The sequence below is a fragment of the Protopterus annectens genome, chromosome 9.part0 (assembly GCF_019279795.1).
Source record: "Protopterus annectens isolate FY-2018-M chromosome 9.part0, PAN1.0, whole genome shotgun sequence".
NCBI lineage: Eukaryota > Metazoa > Chordata > Ceratodontiformes > Protopteridae > Protopterus > Protopterus annectens.
In genome coordinates, this window is record NC_056743.1 from 1471657714 (window position 1) to 1471671328 (window position 13615).

The following is a 13615-nucleotide window of genomic DNA, read 5'->3' on the forward strand; positions in this document are numbered from 1 at the left end:
ATATATATATATATATATATATATATATATATATATATATATATATATGTATGTATGTATGTATGTATGCACACATATATTCGGTCACGGTATTATTGTTGAGTGTCTATATTTAGGTAATTATTCTGTTGATGTTTAATTTGCTCTTTTCCTGTTACAGTGCAATATATAAGGAATTTCTTGTGTTCTACACTGTTAACTAGGTATTATACTTTTAAGATTGTTACGTGCTGTGGTTCTTAGTTTGTTTTTGGGGTTGTACATTTGCAGTGCTGTATAGGGTAGTGGTGGTGTGTATGTATGGGCTCATAAAACAGTGTAGGTATGGTAGTTTTTCCTCGTCTACACTACTATGTGATCATGGAGTTAGTAATATAAAAATGTAGGGTCATATGTGGTATAGAAAGGCTTGCAGCTTAATTGAGCAGTATTTCTGAGGTGAATTCAATAACACTTTATTTAGGCAACTTAATGTTTTGGAAATCAATATGTTATTTTCAATACATCAGTTTCCAATGAGTTGCCTGTTCAGCCATACCATACACTCACACTCTCACACACATTGGAGCAGATTTATGAACACCTATACTAACTGCTGCTATCATGTAAGAGGTGTGGTGCACAACACACTATTTTGTATTCACTAAAACAGGGATAAAAGGCAGACTATGCTAATGAAAGCATACATAGCCAAATAAAATGCTAATTAACCAATCCAACATGGCAGAGCTCTTCAGGAGGGTCTATATTAAAAAAAATGAATGGAACTAATGTCGAACGGCCTGAATATCAAAATGGCCATTCAAATAACTTGGTTTTGTGGGGGGCTGCGCCCCCACACACACACACACACACTGCTAATTATATATACCAACTCTGAGATCGGACTACATTGAGGAAAGGGCAAAATTCCCGATCCTCACTGTACCTCAATCTCACAAACCAGAACTCGATGAATGGCCATTTCAACATTCTGGCCGTCCGGTTTTTTAATGTAGACCCCTTCAGGAACCTATAAAGTAATCATGTACAATTAGTGTAGACAGTTTGCCCTGAAATCCTAAACTCCTTGGAATACAGCCACAATTATACTTAGAAAAAAATGTTAGGGGTTGCTGCTGCCATCATTAACCTGTATATGCAAAAGGCTTTAATTCAAAGTGCTACTGCTACTACCAGACCTCAGCCAAGAAGAAGATGAAGAATAAGAAGAAGAGGGGTATTTAGAATCCATTAAACTTATCATGAACTGTATGACACAGAAATTGTAGGGTGATACCATGTAGACAGGGAAACACTACAGGAAATATGCAACCTGTGCCTCCTTCACAGGCGACCCTAAGGAAATCATGGAGAACCCATCCCAGTGGAAACAAAGGTATATACTAGCTACAGACACTTTTCAGGGACCACAGTGGATATATTATGGGCTTCACAGGTCTCATCTTCTAAAATATTACATCATTTTCTAAATACAATGCTAAAACCTGCAGGAGAGCATATCAGTCTCCCACACACCCCAGGAGAGAGAGTAAAAAACATGCAGAAATGTTGTGTAATAATACATTTTGATGAAGGTTTTAAGGGCCATAGATTGCACATAGAAATAAAAGCCACAACTGGTGAACAGAGAAAGAGGTACATTAACAGGAAAAGATAGCACTGTATAAACTGTCAGGTTGTCTGCAAAGCCCAAGGGGTAATCTACAATGTGTTGCAGGTAACCCAGGCAGTTTTCATGACTCACACATATGGCACACCTGTGAGTTGTACACAATATTTGCTAGGGGTGAGCTTCCTAAAGGGCATCTAGTGAGGGATGCAGATTATGCTCTGGAGGCTTGATGCATGACACCCATCAGAAATTAACACTACCCCCCTGAGCAAAGATACATTGATGCCCATGCTGAAACTAGGAATACCATAGAACATGTATTTGGCTTGCTGAACTCAAGGTTCTGGTATCTAGACACATCAGGAGGTGCACTTCAGTATGACCCAGCAACCTCTGCCCAAATTCTCACAGTCTGTGCCATGTTGAACAATATAATTTTTAGGAAACACCAAGGGGCAGAACCACAGTTTCCAGGACTACAGGCAGGGCCAACAGCTCCAGCAGATACAAATGAGGAATCTGAGGGAGAACCATTAGCTACAGATGGCACTGGCAGATGTAGGCATGCAGAATATGCCCTATCTCTAGATAAGAGGCAAAAAAAAGCATACACAATGATTACTTAAATAAAAATCTAAGATCCTAAGCAGATACAAACATTAAAACTAATGCTTGCAAACGCCCATTGCTATGTTCTGTTAGCATCAGACAGAAACAGACCTCAGGGCCACATCTTGTAGTTGCAGTATAACAAGATAAGTGTGGAACCTGTGTGGAAAAAAGAGGTGTATAACTGATTACTGTCATATGCAAATACTTATATGTCCCTATGATGGAACATGTCTTTAGGTATACAGTAATATCAGTAATAGTTTATGACTGATGTTTCAGTATATAGCTATGGCCTTTGCCCAGTAATGTGTATCAAGCATTTCAGTTACCACTGTATAAACCAGCAGGCAGGTCAGTGGTAGTATCATTTGTACAAGTATACCAATAATCAATACTTAAATATTTACTTTGACTGCAGTGCTAAGAATACTAACAAAATACAAAAAGGGTCAACACTTAGATGACCAATCATTCACAAGTGACTAGGAACAACTAATGAAAACATTTCTTCTGCAATACATTTACATTAAAGCAAGCTTCTAAATGAGAAGCATTAGCTATCCACTCTGTGCATCAAACATATATGTGACTGCATCTGAAAAAACACACCTATAATTCAACACTAACCTTGAAATTTTAATGATGAGAAATATCTGAAGAAACATAGGCAAAATCACTGAATAATTTCCATCCTAAAATAATGGCTGTCCAAGATACGGTAAGGATATTAATCTGAATACAATTTAGAGCAGTGGGCAAAGTACTACAAGAATGCAAAGAAGTTGCACCAAAATGTATTTTTGTTAAATATATGGTTTTAATAATGATTATAATTTACTGCTTTGCACTGTGATAGATCAGATGTGTAAACTGAAGGAAAATAGTCACAAAAGTGTTAAGCTTTTTAAGGGGAGCACCTCCCATAGCCAGTCCCTTGACAGGGCCACAACTCCACCCCCCAGAGAGGCCACACCCAGGGATTTATTAGCCAATGGAGCATCCCCACCCTTAAGTCATTCAATTTGGAGTGGTGTTCATCTCTCTCAGCAGTCAATAAAACATTTTGAAGACACAGAGACCTCCTGATATTTCTTCAGCTTTAATAGGTTAAGTTTAGTAACATCTGTAACTTTCATCAGACCACAAGATATTGGCATTGAGGTTCCCCTCTGAATAAGAGCACCACCAGGAAAATAGAAAGAACCTACCTTGGAAATCAGAACCACCCCTATGGCAACTAAACATCATCCCTGGTCCCAAAAAGGCCACAGATTTTCCACGTTTATTGCACTTAGAGAAAGAAGACTGCTGATGCAGGGTTCAAATCCAGTGTGCAGATCATTTTACAGAGGTGGTCAGAATGCCATTTGTCACAACATTTTGATTATAAATGTAACAATAAATGCAAATGAGTATCATAACTATATTTATTACAACAAATGTGTCATTAATGCTTACTAAAGATGCCCGATATAATGTGTTCAAATTATGTTAAACATGACAATGATGATATTTAATTTAGAATGCATTTGCATAGGTATGATGTTCACAATAGTTTTGCTATAATTATTATAAGTTATCACATATTACAAGTTTAGGACATTTTGTCTTATGAAGTATGTATGTAACATAACCCACCAGGTATTTACTCAGGTCATGTAACTGCATGCATCTACAATGTATTTAAAAACAGAAACACGATCTTTTACATAGAAATGGAGTCCCATGGCTAACATCACACACATACAGGCGTCTCTTAAGTATAGCTCCATTCATTCTTAAATTAGTATATCTGTGCTAAAACATAGGTTTTCCAGTGTCACTGACAATTTGTAAGCAAAGTTTAACCTTTTATCCTTTTTCTCATGGGTTTGATTCCCAGGTGGTGCTACTAAATCTTACTAGTGTGCAAGTCTCAGCAATGCAATATGTCACAAGACATAGCATTTTTCCACAAAACAATGATTAGAATAAACACCAGAAAACATTTCAATGTTTAACATTGGAACATCTGTCGATAGGTTGAGCATCACACGTGGCCAAATCTCACTGTCATATTTCGCACCATCTGTGCTTTTTTATATAATCACTGCCAATGTGTCTGCCAAGCCTTTGCTGTGCTTTTAATTGCACAAATGCAGCTGGTGAGGCTGTATGTCTTTGTGCACAAGCTGTTACACATGAGATCTGAACTGGCTGCAAACTCAGACACATAATTTTAGCTTGACTTCTGCAGATATAGCTGGCAAATGTAGGGATGGTGTTCCATTTAGAGCACAAAGGTGGGGTGTCGAGGAGTCCACAATTTTTGTGGTACTCCTCATGAAGTACCACAGCTGGAGGCTGCTGAAGATGAATATACTAGGTCTCAGTATAAGGCTGAAGCTTGGAATAGCTTGACAAAGGTGGTTTCCAGTGCAACTGGCATTCCACGCACTGGGGAGCATTGTCATCGCTACTATAGTGAAATCAAGAGGCACAGGTAGGACATCCTCAAGTGATGTGAGAATTAATTTAAGACTGAAAACACCCCTCAGTTGTGTAAGTAAAGTGACCCATGAACAGCCTGTGATATTGCATTGATCAGCCAGCCAGGACACTTAGTCATTATGCTGTCAATTTTTATTTCTCTTTTCCCTACTGTACAGCTGCAGAGCAGATAGCAGAACACTGGGAGTTGCATCAGGAGAGACTAACTTGCCTCAGAGAGGCATGGGGTAAGTATCCATCAGGTCTGAATTCAAGACAGAGAAGTATTTTCAGTAAATCACTATATATCATTTTGAGCAAGTATACCTTAATTTTTATACTAAGGGTATATGCTTGCTCCAATAGCTCTTGGTGACTCCATTAAGTAATGAATATGTTAACTTAATTGTATGTAGGTTCAATACTCAGGAGCAGCAATTAGATTTTTTTATATGATAGCATTTGTGATGATGTGAGATATTGCCAGTTATGTCAGGAGAAGTAGGATAGTAGATGTGCAACATATGCCAGCACAGCTAGCTGGAATTTTGTAAAGAATTATATGTCAATTGCATATTAAATTGATTGGTATAGATACTTGTATTGAAAATGTATTTGGAAAGCTGCTTATGTTAAAAAATGTATCAACAGTGTGCCTTGCTGGGCAGAAAAGAAATGCACATGCATTATTGTAACTGTTTATTGTAACAGAGAATACTGGAAGACAAGAGGTTAATCTCAATCTACCTGACTTTGAGAAATAGTAAGAAATTTAAATTGCTGGGCCTAGGCCATGAAGATGTTATCTCACAGTTTTGAGTGAAGTCAGAGATGGAATGCCTGTAAGAAGCATAGTTTGTTAGTCTCTGTAGAAGCAGTAGAAGTTTGTAATTATTTTATGACTTCCAGAAGCTGCACCAAATCTGAGCAATGCTGTTGGGTGTGTATTAATGACATGTAGGTGCTAAAATCCTTGCAGCGTCTTGTGTTGTTGATAGTGTGGGAAACAGAGTCAGATGACCAGATGTGATGTCATTCTGTAAGATATCCCAGAAATAATATTTAGATATTATATTGTCAAGTCTCTCAGTCAGACTAAGCACTCTGGTTCTGGGACCTGACATAGAAGGATCTCTCATCCATTTCATCTTGCCTTGCTCTATTAAGTAAGTAGGAAAAGTAATTTTCTAGATCAGTCAGGAAAATATACTGAGAATAGTTAAGTATTGTTTTTCAGTAACTGTGCAAATCTTTCCAGCTGTGTTATTTTTAATATTTCCTGTGACTGAAACACAGGTGTTTACTATAAATAGATGTTTAGTATTTTCATGTCTTTTTTACTGTTTATTATTAAATATATTTAAGCTTTACATTGTGGCTGGTCCTTTTAGAAAATATTTAAGCTTTGAGAGTATTTGCATGTATTTGCTTGGTGATAACTCTGGCCACTCCTAAAAGCCTTGCTGTTAGTCAAACTGCTATTTGTATTAGTATTAATTGTACACAATAAAACTGGGTACCCTTGTAAGAGTCTTAAAGTAGCTTGCAGGGGTTCTGGTGGCAGCGAAACTACCTTATAGTCTGGGCAGAAGGAAGCATAGCTAGTAAACCTGTGCCATCCTTTCCCATGTGTGTGTGTGTGTGTGTGTGTGTGTGTGTGTGTGTGTGTGTGTGTTTGTGTGTGTGTGTGTGTGTGTGTGTGTGCAAATCAATTCTCAAAGAGTGAGTGTGTCAGCTGCTTGGTTTCACAGAGAGGGTGTGTGAGGACTTGGCTTGGTATCCCAGCTGACGACTCAACTCTACAACTGTGTCAGTGGGGAGCCTTACTGGGGACAAATATAAAGAAATCCAGACCCCTGGCTGACTGTGTTCACTGTGTGCTCTTAAGGGAAATTGTGTGTGATGCAGAGAGAGCTGCATCTGGAAATATTGGGAGTATCTATTTTTGCTCCAAGTGAACATCCCTTTCCAGTGTCAGTGGTGAGGATTCAGGCTCATTGATTACTGGCCCAGAGAGGGGACTTCACAGTATTTATAAGATGTTAACTGCAATAATGCATGACAGCAACAATTCTGTTTTTGCAAATGCAATTATTAACTTTGAAAGCATATATCTGATATGGTATAGTCAAATACATGTTTCTCGTTGTCATATCATACCATTATGATTTATTGATTGAGTTTATGACATATTAATGCCTTCCCATCTTATCTGGATGTGGCAAAGGTGTACATATTTATTTCTCATATTGATTTATGTATTGAAATAATACAATAATGTGACATGCTAGTGAGCTACTTCTCTCCTTTTTGCCCCCCCCCACCATATCTCTCTTTCTATCTCTTTTTTATTTCATATACAATTTTAAATACATTGCTGCTGAAAACAAACTAGCAATTAGCATAGGGTGACCACTACATTTCGGCCCACCATAACTCCACAAATGGCTGCAGTGGTGCTACCAAGACAGCACAGACACCCAGCACATCTTGGTTGCAACCTGTCAGTGTTGCGTCTATAACTCCTGCTTTATCTGCTCCACCTGTGTCAGGTAGCTCTTCTTCTGCTGCTGGTGCAGTGGTACTCTCCAGGAGCAGTACAAGTGATTTTGTCACATGTCAGAAGTTGAAAGAGATGGTGGAGGGTATAATGGAGAGAGGCCGCAGGGCTCAGTGTCTGAATCAGTGGGAATGAAAAGGTCCTGCACAGTACTGCCATATCAATGCCACATTTGGCACTGACCCATGCAACTGACACCAGAGATAGTGATGATAGTTCTGAGCGTGAGGACTAGACTCTCACTGTTTTCAAGCTGGACATGGTTGCACCTCTGATGTCCCCTCCCTATCATGATATCCCCCAACCTTTTGTGTCTATCACCATCCCTGTCTTGTACAAGATGTATGTTTGCACCTGCTACCTAGTCTACTATAACTACCTGACCCTCTTATTCCTAAACACGTTCCCTAATATTCCTCACTCTCAAAAAAAAAAAAATGGGTACCTGTCTCACAAAAAAAAGCTATGCCCCATACACAGAGCTCCACTTTGCCTATGTGTTATTTTGATACACTTGATGTGGTCGAGTTGGCTAAACAACATTATTTTGCTATTGTTACCCATCCCTGGTGGCAAATCTCCGAAATCATAAAATTCTATGCAGAATTCTATATTTATGTTGTGCTGAAGTGGATAGACATGGGATTTTCCCACCACTAGCATGCAAATTCATACATGTTTTCCCCTGTGTCCTATTCTATGTGTGCCCCCAATTTCCCAACTGTGTTATCAACCCCCTTTTCCCCACATTTAATCTGTTAAAATAATAGAAGCACACACACAGCAGTCATGGTCAGAAGAGACTCATCAAATAGCCTTCACTTCTTGTCCTGAGAATTTGCTCAGAGATTTATTCTGTACCAGTGCAGAGTGACACAATAGCATTCCAATTTCACGTCCTATGGCAAAAACTGGTGAGTTTTTCACATCACCTGCACTAGTCCAGTTCCTTTCATGCAAATGTGATTAAATCTGATGGAGTGTATGAACACAGAGCAAAGACTGTACTTTGAAAAAGTTACACTAACATTTGTTAAGCTGTTGGAAGTAATGAAATAAAAGTTCCTTTGCTGTGTGTTGAGATGAATTACCCTGTCCATAGACTGCTGTTTTTGTCTAGTGTCAAGAATTCTATTACAGCTGCATGTTAAATTAATATTTAGTGTCATTTTATATTCTTATCATATTTTAACTCCAAGCATCTGTATTTAGTTACATTTCATTAACATAGCATTTGACTACTGCAGTGAGAAATTGTTTGCAAGAACATTCCATTCCCAACAGGGAGGCTTAGTAAACTATCTTTGGCCTGGTTATGTTTTAATCTTGTTTCTACTTTGCTACCTCTTCTTGGTTCCTATAACAAGCACTTTATTGTACAGAACATGAGAGGGTAATAATGAGGAAACACCTAAGGGTAACATACCATAAAGATGGTCCTAAATTATTCATAAACAAGTGTTGATAATTCTCTCCCCATCATTCCATCCCTCTTCACCCTGTTGCTTCGGTAAGTTGTCACTGTCCCTTCAATTGTGTGATTTAAACTGCATGGAATGGTAGTTCCTTTTTGTTTGCTGAGGTAATGCTCAGATTTACAGACTGATTTTTACATACTTTCAAGGTTCTAATTCAGAAATATGTCAAACTGTTATTGACCATTTTTGTTAGAGTATTTCATGTGTAGCTGTCACCTACATATTGTTTTAAGCCATCATTAGGTTCATAGGTTCATACTAGGCTATCTGCCCTAGGGCATTTATAAGCCTAGCTAGAGTGTGTTTGGCTTTAGCCACCCATTTTAAATTAATTTTGCTATACCTTTTTCGAGGTTAGTATACTGTGCCTTTGTCTAACAGTGACACAGAAGTGATACCCGGGGTAAACCTATGATCTCCCATCCACTCATCAAGATTCCTCTTGAAGAGAGTCAATGAGGGACTCTGCCTAACCTGGACTGGGATTTTATTCCAGAGTGAAGGGAGCCTCTGGGTTATGAATCTGTCCCTCCAGCATGTCCCATTTATTTCAGTGCGGAGGTTCAAGTCTCTCGAGCACGTAGCTCGATGGGATTTGGAGTTTCTGAGGTACAGCATGTCCATTAATTACGGGTTGGACATGGCTTTATACGTCAGGCACAGATCGCCTCTGAGCAGGCGGTATGCCACTGAGTAGAGCTGGAGTTTCTTTAACCGGGCAGCGTGTGGCATCTGTTTGAGCCCTATGATCCTCTTGGTGAGGTACTTTTGGGGTCTTTCCAGTTGCTGCAGGTGTCTGGTAAGGTACATCCCAGTATGGCTATATGGTTGCATCTCTCACATGTGTTGGAATTTGTTGGGAGGAGGAGAGGGCTGTCTGTGTACATGAGGCAGTTGTAACATTACCTCAAGATTCCCAGATTCACCAGCTGGACCAGAGAAGAGATTGACAACTGACCTTTGGACATGCTAGAATAGTATTGGGAAATCCTTTATAATTGAAAAAAAAGGCCAATGGGGAACAAGGAACTCAAGGGGAGTTTGTGAGTGTGTAGTGCTTTTAATCTTTTAGTGCTGACTTATATAATTGCTTTAGTGCGCAAGTGCCAGGTATCTTAAATGCAATGTGTTACAGGTAACTTAAATGCAAAAATGACAAACAGTAACTTTCTTTCACGTGAAACAAGGAAATAAGTACAGTAAGCAATGCAGATATCACTAGGGATCCACAGAAGCGCTGAAAAGCCGCGTTTTAGGTGGAATTAGCATTTCAGGGAAATAACAAGCAAACAAACAACAAGCATACAAACAAAGCTAGATTCAACAGGCCTGGATCTAGTCTATGCTACAGCAAAGAAGGTGTACCAATTTCAGTAAGAAACAGTTCAAATATGCAGGCACTATAAGCCTTTAACCAGAAATTCCCAGCTCAGAAGGGCAGAGTCCAGCCTCTCCTCCCACAAGAGTGCAGACCACGAACCTTCTTAATGTAAAATAACTGGCCTGAAGCCCAAGTGCTTAAACCAGAACTAATACACTTTTAGAATAACAGACACTGAGCCCTCAATCAGCAGTTCCCAACTTAGAAGGATGTAAAGCTACCTGTCCTGCCACCACAGTGCAGGCCACAAACCTTCCTAATGTAAAACAACTGGTCTGAAGCCCAAGTGCTTAATCCAAAAGACTTAGAATGACAGCTACACTTTAATCAAGTTACTACCAAGCAGTAATAAATACAATTGAATACTTTAAAGAATGCCTGGATTAGTGCTCAAGTTATACAAACAAAGCTAGATTCAGCAGGCCTGGATCTAGTCTATGCTACAGCAAACAAGGTGTACCAATTTCAGTAAGAAGCAGTTCAAATATGCAGGCACTATAAGCCTTTAACCAGAAATTCCCAGCTCAGAAGGGTAGAGTTCAGCCTCTCCTCCTACAAGAGTGCAGACCACGAACCCTTTTAAGGCTTCCTGCCTCCATCTCCCCCACTCTATGTTTCTTCCACCACCTGTGTCATCAGCCTGTTTCCTCACCATTTGCACAATGCCTGGTGCTGAGCAGTACCTGTAACTTAAGGGAAATGGAATTACAGAGATTATGGCAAAATCTTGTGAGTTTTTGCCTCTGGCCACATTACTGTGGTCCCCTCTATGCTGCTGTTCCTTAGCCTTAATGAGCTATGTACAGACAGGCTAATCTTCTCCGGATCAGTCTGAAGGCTTGAATGTGCACCACATAGGATGTTCCATTTGCAAATCTTGTTAGGAAGCATGCTGCCCAGAAATTCCTGGCTTCATGACAAATGTGCAAATTATGACACATAACACCTTAACATAACACATCACTGTTCTGCATTGGATTGTTTATTATGCTCCTGGCTGTAATGTACACCTTATATAATGTTAAAACTGCCATTACTGTGATGACGCTTAATACCTGCATTCTCCATTGCCTCACTTTTTTTGACCATCTCATCAAACCAGTAAAATTAAGACTCTGAAGTGACATTTCCTGCATGATGTACTGACAGAATTCACAACTGAAAAATGCATTTGGCATAGTGTCAAGGGTTTGAATCCAGAAATATATGTAAGTCATATTTATAAGTGCTGATTACCCCTCTTAGTAAACCACCATTATCCTGGTTATATCTTAAATCATGTTTCTACTTTTTGACCCCTACTTGCTCCCTATTGGAAACACTTGATTGTACGTAGCATGACAGATTACATATCAGAAAAAACAAAACAGTAATATACTACAAAGGTATTAAAATGGCCCAGAAAAATATAACACTCTTTGTCGCTCTCTCTCTGCCTCCATGTCTCTATATGTTCACACTTCTGCATCATCACTTTTTACTGTTTTATATTTATTACGCTACTAGATGTAATGTATACTTTTCAACCTCTTAGAGCAAGAAATCTGGAGAATGCCATAAATAATGGGGGGGGGGGGGGGCAAAGGCCCAGAAATTGGGACAATTTTTAAATATTGCTTTTAAAAACATAGAAAGTTGATAAAATAACAGGTTTTACCTTAGCATGAATTTTCTGAATGATATAAAGTCTGAAATTCAAATGCCTTTCATTCATTTTTCAGTTCAATCCTCAATGAATTGCCAGTAATTTGCCAGAAAATCAAATTTTTATGAGGAACAGAATAAAAATACAAATCAAAAATCTAGACATTCTGAGAAAATCTGGGCAATTGAGATGTATGATGCATATGTCATTCAGATTTTACAAATTTCATGAGTGAAATGAAGATGGACACATACATGCTCCTTTTTTCAAGCTGTTGTCAGATTTGAACTGTGTCACATAACAGTTCCTATGTGGTGTGGTTAGATAATTCTCATGTCTGTAGATTTGTTTTGGAATATTGTCAGAGTTCAAATCCAGATGTATGCCAAAATGTTTTGCATGAATCCTTTGTGTGTAACTGTTGGCTACACATTTTCTTAACACACACCATTATCCTGCTGGTGTATTAATCTGCCTGCTTCCTGTTAAGAATACTGTCTTGTACAGATCATGACCAAATGATTATGATGACAAACCAAAGAGAAAAACAATACAAAAATGTGCAGAAATGGGCCATAAACAAATCTCTTCCTATTTCTCTATCCCTATCTCCCAGTCTTTCTTCCTCATTTCATGTCCTCACATTTTGCGTGAAGCTTGGCATTGCCAACCAATGGTGAGTGATAGTAAATGTCATTTCACGTCGTATGGCAAAAGCTGAAGATTTTAATTTCATAAGTTCATAGGTTCATAGGTAGTTACTAGGTTATTGAACCTAGGTCCTTTATAAGTCTAGCCATGTTATACCCTTGTTCACTTATTGACCAAGATGTATGGTCTATATGTTGCAGAACGAGTCTATGATCAGCACCAACAGCCATTATCCAAGAGGGACATAAGTGGCACCCTCTGAGTAAATGCATGGTCTCCCTTCCAGTTGTCCAAATTATGTTTCAATAGAGTCATTGAGGAGATCTGTTTTATGTGAATTGGGAGTTTGTTCCAGAGGAGTGGCAATCTATGGGATCCATATCCCTCTCTCCAGCATGTCCTGTTAATGTCACAGGCTAGGTTAAGATCCCTACAGTGAGTGGATCTTGTCCCATTTGACTTGTAGATGTGCAGCATGTCCATTAAAGCAGGGTCCGAGACTGCTCTGTAGGCCAGGCACGTCACCTCTAAGATACGGAGTACAGTGACAAGGCCTTCAGTCTATCAATATAGGTCATGAGTTGAAGGCCCTGAATTTTCTTAGTGATAAACCTCTGAGATCTCTTCAGCTGTTGCAGATGTCTGGTGAGGTACATACAGAAGGGAGCATTGTATTCTATTAGTGGTCTGATGAGGGATGAGTACAGGGGAGGTATAACATCCTTAGCTCTGGATGCGATGTCCTTACTTATGAGATGTGCAGTGTAGAAGGCCTTCTTTACAACTGTGAACACATGGTGATCAAAGGTAAGGTTGCCGTCAACTTGTGTTCCCAAATCTCTTACAGCAGGGTTTGAGCCAAGGGGGGGTTCTGTTAATATTGTAATTTGCTCAAAGAGATAACACATTTTTTTGCATTTAGTTTGTCCATTGCTTTAGCGCCAATCATTTATCGGTGTAAGCCCTTTTTGTAGTATGTCAACATCACAGGGGGAAATCAATGATTGCACTCAGTTTGCAGTCATTCACGAACTTGGTAAGCCAGAGGCCATCTATCTTCACCTAGACTTCTGAGAAATAGATTCCAAACACTAGGGTGCAGTAACATGGTTAACATCAAGCAAATGTCCTTAGCCCTCTGCTATTTAGCAATATAGACTGATTGTACTATTGTGAGGCAGTTAGTACAACATATGTATTAGAA

General features: G+C 39.1%; 1 protein-coding gene across 1 annotated transcript in view; it reads left to right on the forward strand.

Annotated features, from left to right (window-relative positions):
* The first annotated feature begins 2927 nt into the window (after positions 1–2927).
* LOC122810710 (putative adhesion G protein-coupled receptor E4P) overlaps positions 2928–13615 on the forward strand; it is a 378388-nt gene continuing 367700 nt past the window's right edge. The window contains exon 1 of the mRNA XM_044082275.1: positions 2928–2945. Coding sequence (XP_043938210.1) covers positions 2928–2945 — 18 coding nt within the window. The remainder of the gene's footprint in view (positions 2946–13615) is intronic.